The sequence below is a fragment of the Protopterus annectens genome, chromosome 12.part0 (genome assembly GCF_019279795.1).
Source record: "Protopterus annectens isolate FY-2018-M chromosome 12.part0, PAN1.0, whole genome shotgun sequence".
In the NCBI taxonomy this organism is placed as follows: Eukaryota; Metazoa; Chordata; order Ceratodontiformes; family Protopteridae; genus Protopterus; species Protopterus annectens.
The window spans coordinates 348,995,302-349,009,078 of record NC_056746.1 but is presented as its reverse complement, the minus strand read 5'-3'; the positions used below and the strand labels follow the sequence as shown (position 1 = coordinate 349,009,078).

Sequence of the window (13,777 nt, the reverse complement as noted above, 5' to 3'; positions counted from 1 at the left end):
CTATCCATTTGGAAATTGTTTGTTTTGATATGGCCTTGCCCTCTGCCCCTGGTGCAAAACTGAATATTAACTGGTCAGATTTCCTGAAGGGCTTTGTCCTATCAAGGTAGAATTTGAGCTGTCTGTGCACTTCTAAAGAGTGCATGATCCTTTCCCCTTTATTTTGTGGGTTAGGGAAGAAGGTTGGCAAACAGACAGATTGGTTGAGAGCAACACGGAGCACCACTTTAGGCATAAAAGTATGGTTAATCCTGAGGGAGACCCTGTCAGCATGAAAAATAATGAAGGGTTCCGGAGCCATAAGTGCTTGTAGCTCAGACATTCTTCTTGCTGAGGTGATGGCCAGAAACAAGGCTGTTTTCCAAGAGAGGTATTTTAACTCTGCTGACGCTGCTGGCTCAAAGGGGGCTAGCGTGAGCTTTTCCAGTACAAAGTTAAGGTCCCAAGCAGGGGTGGGAGCTCTCCTTGGTGGCCTTAAGTTGTTGGCCCCTCTCAGGAACTGTTTGATGAGAGGGTGAGAGAAGAGAGGTGGCTCAGTGTTGTAATGAGCCGAGATGGCAGAGGAATGGATCTTAATGGAAGAGAAGGATAGGCCTCTGTGGAGTAGATCTGCTAGGTAATCTGGGATTACAGGTAAGGAGGGCAGTGCTGTGTCCGCTCCTTTAGACTGAATCCAGGAACAATACCTTTTCCACTTATCAGCATAGAATTTCCTTGTGCTGGGTCTTCTGGCTTCAAGAATGACATCTAGCACCTGCTTGCTTAGGCTTGTCACTGGGGGAGAATTCAAGGGATAAGCCAGGCTGCAAGGCTCACTGGATGCAAGATCTGTCCCCCCTGCTGAGTGAGGAGGGTTGGGATCTGGGGTAGGTGCCATGGTGGCACCAGTGACCGGCTGCGTAGTAGTGGGTACCAGTGTTGGCGTCACCAGTCTGGGGCAATCAGGATTGCCCTTGGTTTGTCCTGTCTTATCTTGAGTAATATTCTTGTAGGAAGAGGCAGAGAGGGAAATGCATAGATTGAGAGGTTTACCCACTGGAAGGATAGAGCATCCACTTTCCAAGCCCTGCAGTTAGGTGTCCTGGTGCAGTATTTGCTGAGCTGGTGATTGTAGGGGGAGGCAAAAAGGTCCACCTCCAGGGTCCCCCATTTCTGGGTTAGAAGGCCAAAAGTGCTGGGGTCTAATTGACACTCATGTGGGTCTAGGAGTTTTCTGCTTGTCGTCTGTCAGAGAGTTTTGTCTGCCTGGCAGGAATTGAGCTTGTAGATGGATATTCAAGTCCAAGGCCGTGGTCCACAGGGTCATGGCTAGCCTGCAGAATGGGTTCCCCCCACTTGCTGATGTACCACATAACTGTGGTGTTGTCTGTTTTTATTAGCAAGGGTCCTGTTGAGAGTAGGGATTTGAAAGCTGTCAGAGCATGCGGAACAGCTAGCATCTCTTTTTGGTTGATGTGCAGATGAATTTGACTTGGGCTCCAGTGGCCCTGAATGCATTTGTCGTCCAGATGTGCCCCCCAGGTATAGTCTGATACATCCATGGTTGTAGTCTGGGTGGCGTGGGGTTGTGTGAAAGGTAGTCCCTTGTTGTGGTTGCATGCTGCTGCCCACCACAGAAACTCTTGTCCTTAGACAAGCTATGATGGTTTCCAGGTCCTGAGAATGTTGGCATCAAAGTCTTTTTAAGTACCACTGAAGTTTCCTCATATGCAGTCTGGCATATGGAATTAGTAGAATGCAAGAGGCCATGAACCCTAGAGCCTGCAGGATTTTCCTTGCAGATAGCTGGGTTCTGATGGCCATTTGAGCTAAGTAGCCTGCTAAATAGGCTTGTTTTTCTGGAGTAAGGAATGCCATCTGGGATGCTGTGTCCAAGCTTGCTCCCAGGAATAAAATCTTTTGAATGGGGACTAGTTTTGATTTCTTTTCGTTGATAGTGTACCCCAGGGAGCTTAGGAGGTTCTTTGCAAATGTCAGATGCTGCAACAGTTTTCCCTGACTGTCTGTCAGGCAATCGTCCAAGTAAGGGTATATTTGAATCTTTCTCTGTCTGCAATAGGCAATGGCTGGAGCCAGGCATTTTGTGAAAACTCTGGGAGCAGTGGATAAGCCAAAGGGAAGTGCAGAGAACTGATAATGCATAGATCCTGCCTTGAAACGTAGATATTTCCTGCATGAGTCCCTGATAGGGATGTGCAGATAGGCTTCTTTTAAGTCTAGGGTGGCTAACCAGGCATCTTTGGACAGCATAGGAAGAAGATGCTGAAGGGTGAGCATTTTGAATTTCGGTACCACCAGGAAGATGTTTAGAATGGAAAGATCCAGGATTGGGTGCCAAGTGCCCTCTTTTCTGGTTACCAGGAAGAGTCTGAAATAAAACCCTTGACCTACCTGTTTTGGAGGAATAGGTTTAATTGCCCTTATGGAGAGCTGGGAATGAACTTGGTTTTGTGCCTCTGTCCACTGGCTTGGAGGAAGGACTGAGAACCCTTTTGGGGTTGGCAGTGACTAAATTTGTACCCCTGGAATACAATGTTGAGTACCTATCGGTCCTTGGTGATGGAGGTCTAGTTCTTTGCATGGTAGGCAAGTTTTCTTCCTAGAGACATGAGCAACTGGCAGAGGTGAGGAGTGGAGTTGAGAAGTCATTGTGAATTCTTTCCTTAAGGGGATGGCTTAGCACTCCTTGCTTTGGAAGTGGAAGTACTCCATTGCTTAGATCTCTGCATACCCTGACACTGTAATCTGGGTGGTCTTTTTCCCCTTGGTCTAGTTTGAGATGGCCCTGAGGGGGCTGGAAAGGACCAATGTTTCACGGGGCAATGCCTACTGAATCTTGGAGGCTGCACTTGCAAGAACTCTTTGAATGTCTGCATAGACTTAGTTTTTTCTTCCATCTTTTTTAGAACCTCTTCTGCTTCAATACAGAACCAGTGACTGCTGATCTGCAAGATGCTTCTAGGGCGTCAAACCCATTTTGCAAGGTTTGCTTGCTGACTTGGCTGGCAGAATGTATAAGCTCCTGTAATTCCTTATTTTCTGCACAGTCTGTAAAGGTTGATAATTTTTGCTTAATAAGTTCCATAGTATGTTGCTGGCATTTCAGCATGTGAAACTGGCAATTCAATACCCTAAAGGCGAGAGTTGCAGAGGTATATACCTTTTTACCACATCTATCTAAAGCCTGTCTGAAGGGGTGGGATTCTTAGCTATAATGGCTTTTATTCCTTTGGGCCCTTGGGTAATGACCTATGGGTAAGCAGAAGGATTTTTGAAAAAAAACTTGTGAGAGTCAGGGACTCTGTCGTACCTGTCTGATTTCCTTGGAGCAGGGGGTAAGGTATCAGGAGTTAGACTGGATTCCATAAAGACATCATCCAGAACAGGAGGGATAGCTATAAAGGTCTATGTTGTGGCAGTTCTAAAAATTCTCTGAGTCTCTTTTTGGACTGAGGATAATCCTGGCATTCCCAGTGGAAATGCTCTCTTAAAGTATGTAGGGTTTCACCAAAAGAAAAAATCCTCTGGAGGGGAGGCTGAGGGAATTGATTCCTCTGCATCTGAGTCCTCATAAGCAGATAAAGGCATGTCTTCATATTCAGAAACCTCAGAGTCGTCGGACTCCTGGTCAGTTAAAGGTGGTGGGGGCAGGTCTCTTTTTCTCTAATCAGGGAAAGGCTGGCTTCCCCTAATCAGCATGATCAGGTCTTCTGCCATTTTAAGCATTTGAGGATGTGGCGGCAGGTGTTTGAGGTTTGGTTGTCAGTTTTTTAGGTGTAGCTCATACTCTTGGCCTTAGAAACTCGGTAGTTTTAGACAGAATTGAAGACGACAAGGAAGTCGTCGGTTTGGGTCGAATATCAGTAATGCAAAGAACTTCCTCAGAAGCCAGTGCCTGCACAGTGGCTCTGGACCCATCCAAGGTAGAGACATCCGTAGGTTCCGTAGTCAAAGTAGAGTTTCATGGCATACTGGACTCGGGACTCGGTAGCGGCCTGCGAATCCATCAAAGCAGGCATCAAGGGCTACGAAAGTGCCTCACTGAGTACCGGCAAACTGGCGACTAGCTTAACGGAAGCGTCGTTGGCAGTTTTGGACCTGTGCGGTCTCTCTTCTTTATCCTTACATTTTTTAGGAAGATCGGTAGTCGGATGGCTTACCGAAGCCTTTTTGGAATACGGAAATTGACAGCAAAAGTATTTAGTGACAAAATGGGCCCGACCATGAAGAGTTCGGGCGTTGAACAAAGCACAAAACTGACAGCAAGATATGTCGTGGTCTGGGCCTAAACAGGTGCTTTCCACAGGCAAGACAATTGTTAACTTTTTCTGACATCGGTTAGAGCAAGAAAAAAGGATCCTCAATGGAGTATTTAGCTTTAGAAGACTTCAGGATGATTCAATTCGGAAACGAAAACTCAGGTAGCGGCCGACCGGCACTTGTGCGAACTGCTTCTGCTTCAGGCTCCTCGGCAAGAAAGACTGATGTAATGGTGTTGGATGCCTGTTTTTATACCCCTGACGACCTGATGTCAGTACTGAAGTGACAGCAACCGACACAAAAATACTAAGTCTCTGGTATTCGGGCCGACTGAGGGCTACCTGCAGGCAGATAACCCAAGTGTGATGACTGCAACAGTAAAACACGAAGAACATCTACACTAATATGCTATAGTGGTCAAAGAAATTCTTTGTGGAGGTCGCGATAAATAGCTACTGTCATTCAAGGACTACCACACCAATCTAGCATGTTAATATTAATGTAGAACTTTTAATTATACATACAAAAAAGCTCCTAGTTCTCAAAACAACATTGTTTCTTAACTTCCAAACCAAACTGATCAGTATGTAATGATAGTGAGAATATGGCCAGATCCCCAGTACCATCTGTCACTCTAAATCTGTGTTGAAAGCTAGTAACAGTATAAATACATAGATTCAAACAACTAAGCTGTATGATGGGTGTGCACTGTTCCGTCACAGCCACGGATTTGATTTGAAATAATTTTACACCCATGTCAGCGCAAACTCAGATCTACTAATTGATTCAGTATTTGGTAAACACAGGGCCCACCTGACAGAATTGCTCATTTCATGATGAAATTAAGCTACATGACTTGATAAGAGTATGTATACATAAGCGGAGGATGTAGGAATTGAAATATCAAGCCAAAATCTTAAATGTGCAAATGTTTTTTCTTTACGCTGCCAAGTCTTTGGCACCAGTGAATTCATTTCAACGTTGGTAATTTAATTTTCTGCATATTTTTCAGCATTTAATGACATACGAATTTTATCATTCATTTTACTCTGTACTTCACTTAGAAACTGTTAAAACTTTTTTTTGTTAATTGGTTAAGTTATCTGTTCCAGACTCCTATGTAGATTCTTTTCAGTCACTACCTGAGCAATAATGGCAAGTGTAAATGTGATCATTTGAGTTCAATGCTACATATGCTATATATGAAATTGCGTAGAAACTCACACTTCTAGCCAGGGACTACAACATACATTTTCTTTGGGTGGGGGGTACTTTTCCTGAATTTGCAATACATGTAATTCAAGAGCAACAGCATAAATTAATAAATAAAAAAATACCGAGATATCACACACATCACTTAATCTCACAGTATACCAACCCATTTAACAGAGAGGTCACAGCAGAGTTTTTCAACAACCAAAAGACTTGGTTGAAATGTTTATGTAATACGAACATACACATTGACAGTATTCTGTTCTATATACCAAGTAAAACAATATAAAAAAGCAGCCCCATGACATAGAGGGGATAAAGCCCTGACTATGGCTCAGGCAAGAGAATGAGCATGCCTTTCCTGAGGAAGAGGGAGGCACACATGCTCAGGGTACACTTCAATGTTTTATTTCCCTGGTGGGACAAGGGGAAACAACTGCAAAGTGTTTTCTGAGAGTTGGTGGGGAGTCCTGCTAATGTCAGCCCTTTGCAGAAGTGAGGAGTGGTCCAGCTCTGTTACCCATTACATGTCCTACACACTGAGTGTTACTAGGATGTACAGGAATGAGGAATAAATAGGAAAAATACTACCATAGAAGATGGATGACACTGTCCCAAGATGCCTCAATCTCCTTGACAGCCCCAAACATAATAAGAACAAATCTGGGGAGATAGGAGGGGTAGAGAGAGCCAGCAATTGAGTAAGTGCACTAGCGCCAGCAGATGGTCAGCTGTTTGTGAGAAAAAAAGAGGCAAAAAAATATATACTATTTTAGTATAATACTGGCAAATAAACTACAAAGTTTGATGGTTACAGAAACTCATTACTAGTATGAGTACAGTGATTTTTTTTAATCATTAGTCTCGCTGTTCATAAGGCAGACACTCCAAATATGTTGTTTGGGTAACCTGAAATCTGTCCACTATATTCTATAGGAATCAAACATGCACACCTTCTCACTCAATACATAATAGGAATTTTCCTTTTTTTTTCTTTCAAGACCTATACCGCATCACAGTATCCCTGTGCAAGTTCTAGCTTTATAAAGGTGTTTCTCAACAAACAGCTAAGACTCCTCTCCTAAGTACCCAGCAATGTTGCATCTCAATCCCTTAATTGGCATAACAGTATGTAAACACTTCCATAAAATGGTTACTACAAGACCTTGAGCAATGTCTATTCCCAGATCCAACTAAACTCAGTAACAAGACAGCACACAACAGTATCAGACTGTTCATTTTACCACCAGGCCAGATGTTGACTGCAGATAATCCTGCATCGTTTTACCAATGTCATTGCTTTAAACCGTAGAAAAAACAAACCTTCACTTTATAAGATGTATGCCTCCACTGTTGGCTATTTTAAAGAAATACACTAGTGCTACAGAACAGTAAAGTGTAGTGCTTCAAAAGGATACAGCCACATGGCATGATTGGTGCTTCATAATCCATACTAGCTTTATCCACACTTTTTGAATGGGTCCTGCAAACAAACAAACAACAAAAAAAAAAAAACACAGTGATCTAAAATGTAACACATGGTTTTAATGTATATGCAGCAACTGCAAAACAGTCAACACCAATATCTGTGATACAAAACAATATGATAAGCTACAGTTCGGTCATTGATTAAAATTCTACTTTCCTACTTGGTTTGGTTTTTTTCTCATTTATGATTTATACAATATATGAAGCACACATTGACAAGTATTGATGACATTTCCCTGTAAAACAGCTTATCAGATATACACTCATTTAATGACAAACAGTCCTATTAGGCTTTACACATGATATCACATTATGAACAATACCATGCTAAAAAAACAATGATATGCATTTCTTATATCTATGTAGGTTCATAGTTTCACAGCTTTAGTTGGCTGCATAGTCTTTTCAATCTTTCAGACCTTTAATATTGTAGACTCCCTAATACCATGCCTGTACTTATTGTTACCTATATAGTTATCTAAAAAAAGAAGTTTTGTACTCACCATAACGTTCCATCTGAGTTGTTGCTCTTCATTTGTCTTCGACCTGTGGGTACTCGGATCTGACCAGATCAGACTCGGCCTCATTTCCAGCATCTGATCCGAGCTCCAAGCTCCTTCCCTACCCATAATGCCCCTGTCTTCCTCCTTCCTTCTGATTGAGTTTGCTGCTAACCATAGCATCCCTACCTGACCCAAGGCCTTACTTCATAACCACAGATCTCTAGAGATATGACGAAAATAACAAATGAATGCTAAGGTGGTGACTATACCTCTTCTATCCAGACCACCAAGGAGCTACAAAAGGCAGGGGGAAGGAGGGAGGAATGGTTGAAGACAAATGAAGAGCAACATCTCAGATGGAACGTTATGGTGAGTACATACTTCTTTATCTGAAGTTGTTGTCTTCATTTGTCCTTCAACCTGTGGGACAGAGTCCCCAGCTACCAAAAGACCTGGGAGGCCCTCATGGAAGGATATTCTGGAGCAGGGAAGAGCCAGGGGACACCCTGTTCCTAGACAGAATGCCCAACTTACATTATGAAATGAAAGTATGTGAAGATGCCCAAGTGGCCCCACAGCAAATATCATCCAGTGAAACTCTGGACCAGAAGGTGAGTGAAGTAGCCATAGATCTAATCGAATGCGCCTTAACATGTTCTGGTGGGGGGTAAACCTCTAGATGAGTACACCAGGATAATACACTGAGAAATCCAACAAGCAATGGTAACCTTAGCTACAGGTTTCCCCTAAAAAGGGCTTAGAATAAGAAACAAAGAGTTGCTCAGATTTACAGAAAGACTTGGTCCTATGCAAATAAAAACATAACTGTCTATGAACATCCAACAAATGCAATTTGTACTCTCCCTTGTTCTGAAAATTTGGAAAGAAAACAGGGAGAGTGATAACCTGATTAATGTTTGATTCTGAAGCCACCTTGGGAAGGAAAGAGGGATTAGTGCGTAAAGACACTCAGTCAATATGAAAGATCATTTATGAAGGTTTGACCAACAAAGCCTGAAGTTCCAAAACCTTTTTGGCCAATGTAAAGGCAATCAAGAAAGCCATTTTCCAAGACAAGAACTGTAAATCTACTGAAGCTTCAGGATCAAAGGGAGGAGAGACAAGGGTTTGCAGAACCAGCTTAAGATCCCAAGGAGGCATAGGGTGCTTAATTGGTGGTTGAAGCAAAAAGATATCCTTCAAAAAGGCTTTGCAAAGCTTAAAAGAAGATAGAGAGGCCATGTTGTCGCCTACATGAAAGTTAGATATAGCTGCCAGTTGGACCTTGACCATTGAAAAACTGGTGCCTTGGTGAAAAATGTTTGCCAAAAATTCAAGAACCATCAAAATTGGGGCAGTAAAGGGATCTAGATCATGTTGAAAAGCCTAGACAGCAAAACGCTTCCACTTGCTGGAGCAAATCTTCCTAGTAGAAGACTTATGAGCCGCTACCAATATCTTTTTGACCAGTGAGGATAACCCATGAGTCCTGACCACCATGGGAACTGGAGCAACCAAGCAGTGAGCTTCAGACTGACCAGACCTGGATGAGGAATCCCTGAGAGATGAGAGATAAGATCCGAAAATGGATCTAATATCCAGGGGGGGGGGGGAACACTATGTGAGACCACAGAGAGGGGAATCGGACTTGGCGAGGCCAGAATGGGGCAATGAGGATGATTGAGCTACCCAGCCTGCAAGTTTTTTGAAGGAATTTCAGAATCAGAGGGAGAGGGGGATAAGCATACAGAAGACCGGAGGGCCAAGCATGGATTAGAGCTTCTCTGGGTGCTTTCCCCTGTGGGGGATTCAGAGCAAAATAATCGCTGCACTTCGCATTGGAAGGAGATGCGAAGAGATTGCAGCAAGGCTGACCCCACTTGAGAAAAATCTGTTTTGCTACTGAAGGATTCAGAGACCACTCGTAAGGCATCATAATAGATCTGCTGAGCCTGTCCGCTAGAATGTTGGACCTCCCCGGAATATGCGTTACCACCACAAAATAGCCGGTGGAGATCACCCATTTCCACGCACTCACGGATAATCGACACAGGTGATACTTGGTAACCCCTCGTTTGTTGGTGTACCAGATGACCAACATATTGTCTGTCTGGATAGCAAATGTTCCTAGAGGAAGATGGACACAGACTGCTTACAACATTAGGACCACCACTCTCATCTCCAGGATGTTGATATGCAATCAAGTCTCTTGGGGAGACCACGTGCTTTGGACTGTCCTTCCCAAGAGAGTCTGTGGTCACCATGGCCGAGGGGGGCTGGCAGAATGAATGGATGGCTCCAAAGAAAATCGGGGGAATAAATCCACCATAGAAGAGAATCTCTGCACACCTGGGATACGTAAACTCGGCTGCCTCCTCCCATTCCATGGGTGGAATGTCCAGGAGGTGTTTGGGTGGGAGAGGTGGATGAATGAAGTGGTTTGAATAGCCTCTGGATATGATCTGCAACACCCAATGATCATTTGTGATAGACTCCCAGACTGGTTTAGTGTGAGGCGTCCCCCAACTGCCTCCAGAGCTGAGCAGCTGGGCAATCCTTCAGAGCTGCTGTGCAGGCCTGCCAGGGAAAGGCTCTTGAGACCCCTGATTCCTTGAACCACATTTTCTTTGCTCCCTGCTGATTCTTGAAAAGGTTCATTGGGGGAGTGGAGAAGTGGATTCTGACAGCAGAGTCTACCTGTCCTTCTCACTCTGGACAAGAGTGTCGCGTACCAACTTTCCAAAGATGGTGGAACCATCGTATCAGGTGTTAGTAAAGGACGCCTTAAAAGGCTCTGCAAATGCACAAAGCCGAAGCCAGGCATGATGCCTGATGGCGCTACCTGTCCCTGTCCTGGCAGCTCTAGCTGCGCCCTCAGTAGAATGATAGAGAAGCCGCATAGACGTGTTCGCAATCTATTTGAGGGTGTCCACGTGAGAAGAGAAGACCTTCTTGTCCTCCACCTTCATGGATCCTGAGGTAAACCTAGGCTATCTTGCTGGAGTCTAATTATGTGTGCCATATAGACCAACGCATATACCGAGAATGCGGCTGAGGTGTACACCCACTTCCCAAAGCGGTCTACTGTCCTGGACTCTCGGTCTGGCGGATGAACAGTGGAGCTCTCTTGGGTGAGCTCCTTCTTAGTGGCTCCTGCCACTACCATGGCATAGACAGGGATCCCTTGGTCCAGTAGGTCCTATCTGAGGGGGCATTCAATATCTTGTCCAGACATTTGGGGATTGGCTGCACCATGTCAGGCTCCTTCCATGCCCGAGATGTAATTAGATCCACGGGAAGGGACTACCAGGATGTAGAGGGTCCTGTGCCAAATGCCTCCAGGAACACCAATTCATCATGGTTGAGTTTCTGGCAGATCATCCCCCTCACTGAGAGGGATCTCCATGATGTCTCCGAAGGAGACATCCTTGGGGGGTGACTGGGGGGAACCCTCCCCTCCCTCCAACTTGGTGTCTTCCATGAGGGACTCCGGAGGGGAGTCAATGTGCCTCCTTTTGCATGTATGTTTTCAAGGCACCTCCTCATGGGGAGTTCTGTGGGGAGGACTCGAAAAAATCTGGCTGCTCCTGTGCAGAAGCTCCCTGGGGCGAAGAGGCAGCAGACTGTCCCTGAGGTAACAGAATGATGAAATCTGTGCCAGAAACAGAGGGAGCCAGGGTGGACTCAGAAGAAGAGATCACCAAGGGTCTCAATGGGATCGAGAGAACCCTCTCCACCACAAAGACAGACGAAGAGCGAACCATTTGAGAAGGGGCTACAGATGGGTCTGCAACCCTCTGCATCGATGGGTGAACCAGAATAAAACCTCCAGGTGCAGAGATTCTGACTGGAAGGCTATGCTCCGAAAAACTTGGAGCCAAAACCATGCCCTCTGATCCAGTGCCGAGGCTACGGCTCTGAGAGCTGGACGGATCCGAACTTGGATCCGACCCACCCAAGATAATGGCTGGCATCGAGGTACCAGGCACCCTCGACGCCGAGTAACCTTGGATCCGAAAACTCCGAAACCAAAGGTTGGATTGGAGGAGGAGTAATTGGAATAAAGCTGGACTGCATGCCCCCCGCTCTGGAGGGAGAGGGAGAGGGAGCAGGCAAGACCCATATCTGTATCTGAGTGCGGATGAATCTCTGCATCATCCTGTCCACCTCAGCTTCAGAAAGACTATGGGTGGACCTGAATGAGAAGGCCACTGACACTGGCCTAGAGAGGTGGTGTGGGGATGGCGAGGCTGGGGAGTGGTTCTGAGACACCTCTGGCTCCGGGGAGAAGCAAGGAGAATGGAGCTGGGGAGAGTCCATTCTCGGAGCCGAGCTGATTTTGGCTGGGGGACCTGCAGAGGACAAGTGGTCAGGAAACTGCTTCCTAGGTTTGTCCCTATGCTTATACTTGTCTCCGTCCCTGGTCCTCTTAGAGGGAGGTTGAGTCCAGAGGCTGGGGCGGAGATGGAAGAAGCACACAAAAAATGCTAAGAGCAGCGGATCACGATTCTCATACAGATATGGCAAACGAGATCTGAAGGGAGGAGGAAACAGGGCATTATGGGTAGGGGAAGAGCTTGGAGCTCAGATCAGATGCTGGAAATGCGGCTGAGTTGGATCCGGTCAGATCAGAGTACCTACAGGTTGAAAGACAAATGAAGACAACAATTTCAGATCAAAAGTTATGTACTTACCATAAAAACAGATCTTTGTTGTCTGCTTCTGTTCTTCCTTTATGGATGGGTTTTTGGATCCAACCTTAGATTGGACTCTGGCCACTCCAGACTTTAGGATCCATAGCTCAGGCTCCTCTCCTTACCAATAATTCCTCCTATTCCCAACATTACTTCAGATCAAGTTGGCCCACAACCCCCAGACACAGCAAAACACAGACAGATGTCAAAGTTGATGCACCTGAAGGGATATTACTCTGGAGCTGAGACAGTAAGACAATGCTCAAGGGGCAGACCATACTGTCATACCAGAAACCAAGGGGAATTATCTTCCACAGAATGGAGGGGGGAAGGAGGGTGGGGCACTGAGGAAGGACTTCAGCAGACAACACAGATCGATCATTATTATTACATCCATTCATCAACCGATGGGAGAGAGTCTCCAGCTAATTAGACCTTCAAGTGATCTCAGGGAAGGATATTCCAGAGGATCAAGATCAGATATACCTTATAATAAGAAATAAATGTGCGAACACTGGACCAAGTGGCTGCTGTACAAATGTAATCAATAATTTAGGCAGGGTTAAGTCTTTTTCTTTACAGATACGAGCAATACAGTTTTATAATCATTTAGCTAAGGAAACTAGGGAAACTCCTCGGCCCATCTTAGCTTTAGAAAAAGAGACAAATAGTTGGTCTGTCTTCCTAAGGGTTTGGTACAATGGAGGTAGAAATGAAGTTGGCAACATACATCCAGCAAGTGCAGCATACATTACCGTTTGATGGAAAAATCAGGAAAGAAAACTTGAAGATTAATGCATTAGTTTGGTGAGGCCTCAGACACTACCTTGGGGACAAAGGATGGATTGGTTCTGAGGGACACCCTATCTTTGTGGAAAAATTACATAAGTTGGCTTGCAGAACATGGCCTGTAGCTCTGATAATCTCTGTGCTGAAGTTATTGCCACTAGATAAATGGTTTTCCAAGACAAAAACTTGATGTAACCTTGGCGTCAGGTTCAACGGGAGGTTGCATCATGGCCTGACGCAGTACAGTCATATCACAAGAGGGAGTAGGGTTCTTAAGAGAGGGACTAAGAAGGAAAGTTCCCCATAAAAGCTCTGATAAGTCTAAAAGAAGCTAACATACCATAGTTTTCTCCAACATGAAAACTGGAAATAGCTGCTAACTGGCTCTTAATGATAGAATAACTGGCCCTGGCCTGGAAAATGTACACCAGAAAGTCTAAAACTACAGGAAAAGGAGCACCAAAAAGGATCCAGATTCCTTTCGGAGGCCCAGATAGAAAAGCTTTTCCACTTACTTTTATAAATTCCTCTGATAGATGGCTTCTGGGAAGAAGTAAGAATGTGGATTCCTTGGGAAGAGAGCATGGACTGACTAGCCATCATTAGAAGACAAGAAACTATGTGGTTAATTTGAGGGCCTGAATGTCCAGATGAGGCTTGCTGGATGGGTGAATGAAAAAACCTGGATTGGTACCCAGCACCCATTGGGGTAAACCAAATGAGGCCAGAGTGAGGGAAACCACACCTGACAAGGGCAGACCAGGGCAATGAGGATAACTTTTAGTTATGTACTTACCATAACTTTAGATGCTTGGGATCCATCTCGCCTAC

The 13,777-nt window shown here is 45.0% G+C and overlaps 1 protein-coding gene across 4 annotated transcripts in view; it reads right to left on the bottom strand.

Annotated features, from left to right (window-relative positions):
- LOC122816558 (katanin interacting protein) overlaps positions 1-13,777 on the bottom strand; it is a 3,576,055-nt gene that overhangs the window by 569,128 nt on the left and 2,993,150 nt on the right. For all 4 annotated transcript variants that reach the window (XM_044089422.1, XM_044089419.1, XM_044089421.1 and 1 more), the window contains one exon: positions 6,891-6,955. In XM_044089422.1, the coding sequence (XP_043945357.1) occupies positions 6,891-6,955 (65 nt within the window). The remainder of the gene's footprint in view (positions 1-6,890; positions 6,956-13,777) is intronic.